Source organism: Nelumbo nucifera, chromosome 1 (assembly GCF_055504915.1).
Source record: "Nelumbo nucifera cultivar China Antique chromosome 1, China Antique-T2T, whole genome shotgun sequence".
Lineage (NCBI taxonomy): Eukaryota > Viridiplantae > Streptophyta > Magnoliopsida > Proteales > Nelumbonaceae > Nelumbo > Nelumbo nucifera.
In genome coordinates this window covers 101,320,188-101,331,652 of record NC_142649.1, presented here as the reverse complement: position 1 = coordinate 101,331,652, position 11,465 = coordinate 101,320,188, and the positions used below count along the sequence as shown (strand labels likewise).

Here is an 11,465-nt window from a genome sequence, read left to right as displayed (position 1 = left end):
TGCAAAACACAATGCAGCTAGGAGATTGTCAATCAGCTAAGTACGTCATCATAGACGGACGGCTGTACAGAAGATCCTTTACGCACCCCTACCTACAATGCCTGCGACCCACAGAAGTTGAGCTCATACTTCGCAATATCCATGAAGGTTTATGCAGAGGACACTTGGGGGATAAGGCCCTTGCCCAAAAGGCATTAAGGCAGGGCTAGTACTGGCCCACAATGAAAGCGGATGCACTCGAACTCGTCAAGAAATGCGATAGATGTCAGAGGCATGCCAACATCCTCCATCAACTACTGCTAATTTGAAGTATCTTACTAGCCCGTGGCCCTTCGCGTAATGGGGAATCGACGTCCTTGGTCCTTTTCCACCGAAAACTGGACAGGGGAAGTTCTTGGTCGTGGCATTAGGCTACTTCACAAAGTGGGTGGAAGTCGAACCGTTTGTAAGCATTACAACCCGAAACGTGCAAAATTTCTTTTGGAAAAATGTCGTATGCCATTTCGGACTGCCCAAAGTCTTGATTTTGGATAACGGTAAGCAATTTGAAGACATCAAATTCCAAAACTGGTGTGTCGAGATAGGGATTCAACAGAACTTTACTTCGGTAGCACATCCACAAGCAAACGGGCAGGATGAAGTAACGAACAAGGCTATCCTCCGCAGACTGAAAGATCACCTTGCGCGAGCTAAGGGTTGTGAGTAGACGAGCTGCCCAGCATTCTTTGGGCCTACCGGACAACCATCAAGACCGCGACGAGTGAGACCCCCTTCAACTTGACATATGGTATAGAGGCGGTGATCCCAGTAGAAATCGAAGTACCTACATTGCGACTTGAGGCTTATGATGAGGAAGTAAATAATGACGAACTCCATACCAACCTAAACCTGATAGAGGAGGTGCGAAACCTAGCCTACATCCGGACTGCGGCATACCAGCAGAGAGTAGCTCAGTACTATAATGCCCAGTTCAAGAAGCGACAGTTTCGTGTCGGCGATCTAGTCCTCCGAAAAGTTATGGTACCTGAGCCTGGCGTGGGTAAGCTTGGACCGAAATAGAAGGTCCATACCATATAAGACGGGTGTATGGGGAAGGCACGTATGAGCTCAAGAGTTTGGAAGGGAAGCAGGTACCTCGAGCATGGAATATCGACAACCTAAGAAGGTTCTACGTATGAGTCCACAACTCCAAGTATAAATTACTCCATGAAACCACCGAACTTTTCAAAAAGACGACAAGCTGGAGAGAGGACTATGAGTCACTCCTAGAAGCCTAAGGGCTATGGTGCCGAGCTAACAAGAGACCTCGTCATGATAGAAGTCCTAGTCACCTCCTCGGCATAGGCAGCTTAAGACCCGGTCGCCTCTTCGGTACGGGCTCATTAAAACCCAGTCACTTTGGCATGGGCAAGGCAGAGTAACCCAGGCACAGACAGGTCAGGCATGTACCATATAGTGTTTGTTCACCCTGGCGTACAATGACGATTAGATTATTCTCATTTGTGTCGAGCTTGCCAGCTTGGGAGTAATTTGCACTTAGAAAAATTTTGCTCCTATTTGGTTTTAGCTCGCTAGCTTGGGAGTAATCTATACTTAGAAAAATTTTGCAAACAAAGAGTTTTGCAAGATACTTGTATTCCATTGATAAAGAACTTCGAGTACATAGTAAAAAAACAAGGAAAGAGAGAAAGATTACAGTTGTCTAGCCGAGCTCGGAGGCTTGGAACATCAAGTATTACAAGGGGGGTGGTCCAAGAAAAGAGCCATCAGTCAGTTTGGGGCTCCTCATCCTTAATAGAGACTTCAGCAAGAGAATCTATCTCCATATGGTCCTTGGCGGCACCAGCCTCCTCTCCCTCGTCATCAAGTAAGTTGTCGTCACTCTCCACATCAGAGTCCGGATCTTTGGCGGCTTCAACGGCCATCTCCTTGGTGATCTTGGACATGGTGATGGCACTGAGGTTGAGGTGGGAAATTCACGCCGGGTCAACCACCTACTAAGCTTTAACCCCTTGCGGTAGCCTGCTGTCCTAGCCTCAACCAATCTTTCTCGAAGCTCCGTCGAAGACTTATACTCCTTGACTGCCTTGACCTTGGCCTCCTCCATCGCCTGAAGCAAGATTTTAGTCTGTTCCTTCATGTGAGCCTCGATGTTCTCGATCTCCCTCTTCAATACCGCCCCGCGCTCCTCGAGTTCCTTCTTCTCTGTCATCAGCAGAGTCAGCAGCTCCTTCTTAGCTCGCGCATCGTTCATTAGCTGGTTGATCTCGTTGTGAGCTAACTTGATTTTGGAGTGAGCACTTTGAAAAGACTCCTCGACTTTGAGAGCTCGCTTTTAGTTCACCTTGGACTGGTAGGCCAAGGCGTGGATAGAGGAGTTCACCTGCCAAAAGAGGAAAACCGGTATCAGTATGCAGAAATATCTAAGTATAAGGAAACTTGAAGGCTAAGTTTAAGTACAAACCACCATACAATGCATGGTTGCTCGAGCCCCGAGCTAAGCAACGGCAAGTCAGCCCAACGAGCGACCTCCTCCGTAAACACCGCATCCTTGCTCTTGAGAAGCCAAACTTCAGAGTCAAAATGCTCCGAATTGAAGTATCGTTGCTCAAAGAGGTGACGGTCATTGGAATGGGCTTTGAAGATGTGGTCTCCTCGGGTACGCAGGGTGGAGTGGCCTTGCCCGGGTCCTCCTCAACCAAATCAATTACGGGAGGCTGTTCGGCGATGGGTGGGTGTTCAGGCGCAGGAGTGACGACCTTGGTGGTGGTAGTCTCAGTCTGGATGAGAGCCTTCTTGGAGGCCCTCTTCTTCTTCTTCCTCTTTTGCATGCTCCCGAAGAGCTCATTGGCAGGGATGTCATCCATGGAAACTGCGGCAAGTAACGAACTAAGTCAGATACAATACCGAAGTACGAGTGGTGACCTACCAGGAGGGCTTAGGCCGGCTTGCACGAGTTTCTCCTTGATCATGAAATTTTCGAACTTCATGCCGAGCTTCGCCCAAGATCGGACCTCCTCCCTTGTCTCCAGGTCCAGTTTGACGCCGGGGTCCTGGATGGGCTGCCCTCCACTGAGTCGAGAAAGGCCACCCATTGGTGTTGCGGACCACGAAGTAGCACCTTTTCCAAGGCGGGACCTTGTTAGGGAGCTTGTGCAACAGCTTGTACCTATGGTGAGGAGACAAATTTTAACTTCGCCTGTGCTCGGGTAGAATGTAGGACGAGTTCTTCTTGATGGAAAGGATCGAAGAGAAGATATCGAGGTATAGGGGACGATTGTAATCGTGGAAAAGAGAAATGGTACCTACAATTTTACAGATGGAGTTCGGGTGTAGCTGGTCTATCACAATGTTAAAGAATTTAACGACTTCGACTATAAAAGGGTGGAGTGGAAGACGCAGACCGGCTGCGAGCTGCTCCTCGAATACCACAATCTCGTTTTGACCATGATCCCAAGGAAAGTTGCCTAAGGGAATGCTATATACAAAGTCGTTGGGGAGTCTGTACCGACCTCGGTGTGAGGTGGAGGCCGATTTGCCATAAGCTTCTTGCTCTCACCAGCGGACTCACCGCTTCCATCTAGAAGACTATCTAAGCTAAGGCTAGACATGTTAATGGAAAGGACAATGGTATCAAAGAGCAAAGGGAGGTGGACTTACAGAAAAGAAGACCGAAGAAAGCGAGATGACCTCAGACCTAGAAATCGTTGACACTGAACTGGGATACTTGAACGTGACCTCAAGGATTTTGGATTCGCAGATTTGTGGCGAAGAAAATGGGCCCTTAGGCCCCTATTTATAACCAATATATCTGGGAATCAACGGTCAAGATTAACATGACCCAGCGGCTCCTAGAAAGACTGGTTGAACGCCTCCCGAGGTTGAAATCAGCTTAGCGCACGTTTTGACGTCCGCGGAGACTATAATCGGCTTGACGTTCGCACGTACCTGATACGTGATCTGGGTCACCTCCTGGTTGAGCCGAACAGTCGAACAAGTCCAGCCAACGATCCGCCCTCCACATCACCTAGGCTCGTCATGAACTCCCTGTGCTGAATCAGGGCCCCTGGCACGAGGAGTGGAGGGCAATTGATGAGGGGTAATTTTGCACGACCTAGTAAGTAAAGGTCACGTGGACGCGATCTACCCGTAGAATGACAACTTAGCAAGGGGAGTCTAGACAACAGTTTACAGAGTTCGGATGTTCGGCCACCTCGGCATAATGCCACCTTGCATAAAGTCACCTCGGCATAAGGTCAACTCGTTATAGAGTGACCTCAACGCCTAATCAAGTTCGGGGCCTAGGAACCGAAGTGACACGTAATTGATTCCAGAAGCTTTCCAGCTGACTCCGAATATTACAGGATCATGCCGCATAACAGCAGGCCTTATCCTCTCCCCGCTCGGATTGGGCGACAATGATAATCTTCATTGATTGATACGTTACTCCCCAACTAAAGCAGAAACGGATCTCATCCATTCAGGCCGCAGATCCCGGAACCGTTCGGGAGATCCATGATAGCTCAACTATATAAAGGCATCAATCCCTCCAGGGTCCAGGTACGTGCGATTACTTATATTCAAGCTCTCTAGCACTCAAACTCTATCTCGCAACCACAACAAGAATACTGACTTAAGCGTCGGAGCGACCTCCCCGGCTCATCCACCCCAGTCACTCTAATCTTCGTTTTGCAGTTTGATCCAACTCACCACGCGAATACATCTAAGCAACCCTCCAGCTAGGAACTTCCAGATCGTTCATCATCAGCAATCACCCTGAACTTTGGATAGTGACACAATCCCTCCAGAGTTTCATTTGCAACAACGACCCACTCTTAACTTTCAGACTCCAAGTGCTTTCTTGGCCCGGCAAAAAAAAAAACAAAAAAAAAAAAGATTCCAACACTTTGACTTTATTGTTTGATGGCGAAGGCAAAATTACTAAAATGTAAAATGCCCATTCAATGTTGGATGAATTGGGAGAAGAAAATATAAAAAATAAAAATAAAAATAAAATAGGCATGCTAAAGATTTGGTATCTCTTGTTGTATATCTAGTTATTTTGCATTTTTTATTTTTTTATATATTTGTCTCTTTTATTATATTTTCTGTAATTTTTTATTTTTTCTTTATTTTGTTGTTTTCCTTTTTTTTCTTCATTTTTATTGTATTTCTTGTACTTTCTACAATTCCCCACTTTTTCTTTATTCTTTTTTGCAAAATAGTTTCATAAAATGAATTAGGGCTTGCAAGTTTTTTTTTTTTTTCGGTATTCGGGTTTGCAAGTTGGGTTGCACGACGTAAGAAATTTCAACATGGTTTTAGGTTAGGGTTTGGGACCACTGAAAATTTAACAAACTCCCCACCCAACCTGGCCCAAAATTGCACCCCTAAATCTAACCTTGATTGGCTACTTGAATCCTATTCTGCGATTGTCATATTCAATTATTCATCATAGCACTTAAACCATTTCTTACTACTTCCTTGCAAATGCTTTTTGGTTTAGAGGCCGTTTTTTTTTTAATTTTTTGGCTAACCCTTTGTTGGAATAGAAACTTGAATTAAAGATTAATCCGATGAATAATAGTGCTATAATTTTAAAATCACCTATTTTTAGTTTGATAGCACCACACAACAAAATCACCCATTTTTAGTTTGTTGGCATAGAGACTTGAATTAAAGATTAATCGGATGAATAATAGTGCTCACATTGTCCTCACAGCCACTTACAACTATGTATTGGGAATATCTTTGTACTTATATATTTTATTCATGGAGAAATATTCCTAATATGGTTTTAAAAAATAACTCGGAAATGGAATCGTTCTGGCCACCAGTTTCCGGGTTGACAATTCGACAATCCAATTCAAACGGATGGCCCATTTTAACAAAATAAAAAAAAATAAAAAAAACAGCAAAATCCATTAAACATGCCAATGGTTCAATCACACAAATTAACGAACCGTTGACTGATTCAACTATTTTTGGACAGGGACTGGATTTGAGGTAAAACAGAACAACGAACTGAACACTTCACAGGCCAAACGGTCCAACTTTCTGAATCAACAGTGGTTCGAAAACCATGATTCTCAATGCATAATTTGGCTACGAGAATGGTGTGAACAAGGTCTTGTCAGAACTGAATCCGATCTCATACGCAACAGGGTACCTAGATAAGATATGAATTATAGTCAAATTGGGATCTAATTCATTTTAGATTTTACAAGAAATGATGACAAGCTCAATAGTTGTCAAAACACAACAAACAAACCGAGTTACTTTCGTTCAAGAAGTTCGAATCAATAACAATCTGCTGGTGTGAACGGCGGATATGAAATATGTAAACCAAACCTGAGAAACCCTAAAATACATTATAAGACAAACTCTTTTCCCTCCACATGATTCAATCAATCTCCACATTTGTCTATCTAGTTCTAGCTTCTAAGCCATGACTATTGACTTTCCGCCATCAAGATAGCTAAGCAGAAGTCAAGCTCTTTGCTACATCAATGACGAAACGGTACTTGACATCAGCCTTGGCAAGACGCTCCATAGCAGTGTTCACATAGTCAATAGGAATGACCTCGATGTCGGCTGTAATGTTGTGCTTCCCTGCAAAATCGATCATCTCCTGTGTCTCCTTCATTCCCCCGATGCAACTCCCGGCCAAAATCTTCCTCCCTGTAAATGCCAATCAATTTGGTTAGTGAATAGAAAATAGAAGTAGTGCAATATATGTATATGATCTGATCTACTTCAGATGACATGGCGATATATATGCTCACCCATAACCAAAGGGAAGACGGCAATCTCCACCGGCTTTTCCGGAAGACCCACCATGACTAACTTGCCATGAGACTTTAGCAAGGAGAGATATGGCATGAGAGAGTGAACAGCAGACACAGTGTCGATGATACCATCCATCGTGCCCGCGGCAGCCTGCACGTACATATACAAAATCGAAATGGGAATTGAATTCAACTAAAATGTGTTTTCATTCCCAAGGGAAGGGAGGGAATGCCACTCATTCCACCAAGAATAAGAATGAGATGAGATTTCAATTCTGCCCAACCAAACAACTAGAATTGGAAATTGGAAAGGCCCATTTCGAAAATAGAATCTAAATTCCGATTATGATTCCAACTGCAATCCAAACGAAATCTAATCATTCTAAGGCTTGGTTGAATCCAAGTGAGTACGTACCTGCATCTGCTCCTGATTGCGACTGACTAGAAAGGCATCGGCACCAAGACGTTCGATGGCTTCCTTCTCTTTATTGGGCGAGGAGCTGATGACGGTTACCTTGATCCCAAAAGCCTTAGCAAATTTGACAGCCACATGGCCCAGCCCACCGAGCCCAAGCACACCCAAGTGCATGCCGGGCTCACAAAGACCGAAGTACTTCATGGGGCTGTATACTGTAATTCCGGCGCAAAGGAGCGGTGCACCGGCGTCCAGGGGTAGGTTGTCCGGGAACCGAATTACGTATCTCTGATTGGCGACCATCATGTCGGAGTATCCACCGTACGTCATTGTGCCGTCGTAGTAGATGCTATTGTAGGTGAGGATCATTTTGGGGCAGTAATTCTCGAGGTCATTCTTGCAGCTGTCACAGGAGTGACAGGCACCCACCATGCACCCCACGCCCACCTTATCGCCGACCTTGAATTTGTCGACATTGCGCCCCACCTCCGTCACTACACCAACGATCTCGTGGCTGAAAGAAAATATGGATGCTAGTATCAGTACAAAGATGATCGTTTGACGGTGGTTCAGTAAACAATTTCTCTTCCTATTTGTAACGTAGACTTACATCAAATCTCGTTGCCATCACTCATCAGGGTGGGTGAAGATTATATTGTTATGGGTCGGGCAATCCTCTCGGCAAATGTGTGATGGACGAGAGACGATCACTATCTCATATAAAAAGAGTTAAAAAAACAAGATTTTTTTTTTATTATTGAGACAAGATGGTAAATGTGGTATTTGGGAAAAACGTGTTTTTACAATCTATCTATTGGACCAAACGAAAGGATATTGTTTAAAATTCATCACGAATTTTTCACATTTTTCTGAAATTTATCAAACTTTTCAAAACCTACAAAAAAACTCCCTATTAATGAATTAGTATTTAAAACTCACCTTCCCTTGAATCACCATTCGCGATCATTAATAAAAGTATCCCATAAATAACCACTACTCTTGGTAACAGTGGTAAGCCAAACTTTTTAAATATGTGTTAAATATGTGAGGGTTGGGTCAGGTGTGGGCTCAAACCCGAGCTAGGGCTAATTTTGTTATAGCAAATATTTAATAAACATGACAGGCCATTTAGGGGCACTTTAGTTGCGTACATGTACAGCTTTTATTAATGATAACTAATGCTGATATGACAGAAATTCTGAATTCACTGCAGATTATCTCCACCTAAAACATCGAGTTTACATCTCCGCCCAACAACGTCTCTCAGCACATCTCCCTATAATACTAGCAGAACCGATAATGTTATCATCGGAACATATTCCTAATACACGATAGGAATGTGCTGTGAGACAGCCCTTTGTGGGGTCGAAATTTTTTATTTAATGAGATCAATACTGCGGGATGTGGTGTGGGACGTTGTGGGGGCGGAGACGTGAATTCTTAATGAGATCAATACCGCCGCATCAATTCCAAACTGACACTTACCCAACTGTACAGTTGTGGGATGAATTCAACAGGAAAAACCTCTAAAACTAATTGACAGGGGCAGGGGCTTGCATTCGGAATGGGATTCAGTCACCGCAAGGCCCGTTAACCATCATAGCCTTGCATTCGGAATACCTCCCATAAAAGTACAGAGATGTTCCCGATGCAAGGCTGAAAAAGCTGTTCAAACAGTGTTCGAACGGGCCCTGGAGTGACTGAAGTCGATCTCTACAGGAGTCATGTTTCACGTTGGGCTAATGGGGCCGTATACACCCCACCCTATCAGGCTATCACTAACTAGGGCTGCAACTTGGGCCGGATTGGCCCGAATCCAACCTGAAAAAGTCCGGTTGATGATCGGGTTAGGGTTAGTATTGAAATTCTTGAACCTGACCTTAGTTCGGGTTGACTCCTCGGGCAACCCAACCACCTATAGTACTAGACTACTAGTCTACTAGTCTGCAACTCTACTATATGTCATATATATAATTATATATATAACATACATTGATTTGTTTAGATGCATGATAATTGTATAACCCTTTTCTTTAAGTTATTCACAGGTGCTTGACTACTTGACTACTTGTGTTTTCCTTTTGTTTTGTAATTTTTATGTGTGACCTATATAATATATTCAAATTATTTACTTGATCCTATGAATTGTTATTAGTGATTTTATTTTCATAGTTTTGTATTTCATTATTGTTGATTTCATGAATTTATATTTTTGAGAAAAAATCTATCATTAAGTCATAATTCATGATAAATAAATATTTATTTTTCTATTAGATCTTAAGGGCCCAATCCAACCCAAAATTGAAATCGGATTGGGTTAGGGTCGAAAAAATTAATTAAGGTTAAGGTTAAGGTTGGGTAGGTCAAGTTGAAGGTCAGATTAGGTTGGGATCGGATGTTTAGAACATAGGGTTGGACATAGGGTCGGCGTCATCCCACCTAATCCGGCCCTATCACTAACCCCACTACTCCCATGAACAGGTCTATTGTTCGACGCGTGTTTGAACAGATTTTGTTTTTTGTTGGAAAAATTGACCCAACCAAAAGATACGTATATCTACCGCTGCAGGTGGAAAAGACCCATATACATTTAAAACCAATCAACCTTGTATACCGTGAAGAGTACACCAATCAAACAGCGGTACTTTCGTCTTTTAGCGGATGAGTGGTGTCATGTCATCATGGGAATCAAATTATGGTGCAACTCGTACCAGCACACGGTGCAACTCATTTATTTGGTGTCCGAGTACAACAAAGACGAAGCAAAACGAATACAGAAGCCTAAACAAGTCAAAGCTGAAGGGCTGATGAGCGGAGAAGGAGAAGAGTGAGAAGCCTTACCCAGGGACCATAGGGTAAATAGCGTTGCCCCAATCGTTCTTAACGGAGTGAAGGTCGGAGTGACAGATCCCGCAATAAAGCACCTTGAACGCCACGTCCTCATCTCCCGTTTCCCTGTCAACAACGAACGAATCGAGTCAGATGTCAATCAGTACATCCTTGATCCATGTGATCAATGGGAATGTCCACAGACCACTCGTTTGTTCTGCGTTAATTAGTGGCAGAAGCTTCAGCCCGTGACATCTCGGTAACAATAAAAAAACTGAAGGAAATTTTGAATCATTCAGATTTCAGAGTTGTTCAGCATTATTATTTTAGATTGAATGAATGGATCGACACAATCAGATCGGAAAGTGATTATCTCTATACATTTCAAGTCGCAGCTCACAAGGAAAAACAGGTCGCACAACTCATAAGGAATGCTTAGTAAAGGGAAAGAAACTCAAAAGGAAAAAAAAAAATCCCAAAGAAAAATAAAATGAGAGAAAATTAGGGAAAAAACACTTTTGTTAATCTTCTGCAAAAAACGAGTATATTTGCTTAAAAGAAGAACAAGAAAGAACAAGTATATTTGTTAATCTTGTGCAAAAAAATGGCATCAATGGAGTAATGATAATCATGATGAAAATCCGACAAGAAAAAGAACAAGAAAGAAAATCGCAGGGAAAATTGCAACAATGATCGATATTTGATTTGCTTGAAATGCAAAATACGAGAAACAGGATATATCAAATGGTGTTCGGATCTGAAGGACTTGGGAGATGATTCTCCAGAATGAATCGACATGCACAAGTGCAGCGCGAACGGGAAATACCTTCTGGAGAACTTAAAAGGAGATAACACTCCAGAGGAGTCTCTTGCTGCCCATCCGATAGCCTTTCGCGGGTGCTCTTGTTCCGGCGATTTCGACATCTTTCAGTTTTGGAAACAGAAAAGAGAGAGAGAGAGTGTTTAGGCACGATGAACGCAGGTCCGTATTTAAAGAAGGATTCACGAGGGCGAAAGTAGAAGATGACGCAATCGATGAGCAAAACGAAAACGGAGGGTAATTTCTTGTATTCTTGCCCATCACTCTCGCTAGGTGGGTATGGAAGACTGTCGACTATTTGCTCAGTCAAAGAGTTCAGATTGGGCTTTTCCCGTGAGGGCTGGTATTAGGGGGGCTGGAATTCAGAATTCTGCATCAATCCGTACTTGATAAAAATGTTTATTGGGAAAAAGTTCCAACCTATAAAAAACGTCAACCCGAATTTGGGCTTTTTATGTAAGCTTAATGAAGCATTTATATTCTTTTAATGCCCCCCATCTTTTTTATGGCACGACCTACACGCTTGGAAGAAAATGAAATATCTTTCCACAAAAAAATCTATTTGAATGTGTACCAATGATATGTGCAGCCCATTTTGGAAAATGTATATTAG

At 43.1% G+C, this 11,465-nt stretch overlaps 1 protein-coding gene across 1 annotated transcript; it reads right to left on the bottom strand.

Annotated features, from left to right (window-relative positions):
• Window positions 1-6,188: 6,188 nt before the first annotated feature.
• Window positions 6,189-11,240, bottom strand: LOC104588464 (putative mannitol dehydrogenase). The gene is made up of 5 exons (XM_010246407.3): window positions 10,859-11,240; window positions 10,045-10,158; window positions 7,204-7,717; window positions 6,786-6,939; window positions 6,189-6,681 (listed from the first exon to the last, which is right to left on the bottom strand). The coding sequence occupies exons 1-5, from the start codon at window positions 10,954-10,956 to the stop codon at window positions 6,479-6,481; spliced, it is 1,083 nt and encodes a 360-aa protein (XP_010244709.1). The 5' UTR covers window positions 10,957-11,240; the 3' UTR covers window positions 6,189-6,478.
• Window positions 11,241-11,465: the final 225 nt, after the last annotated feature.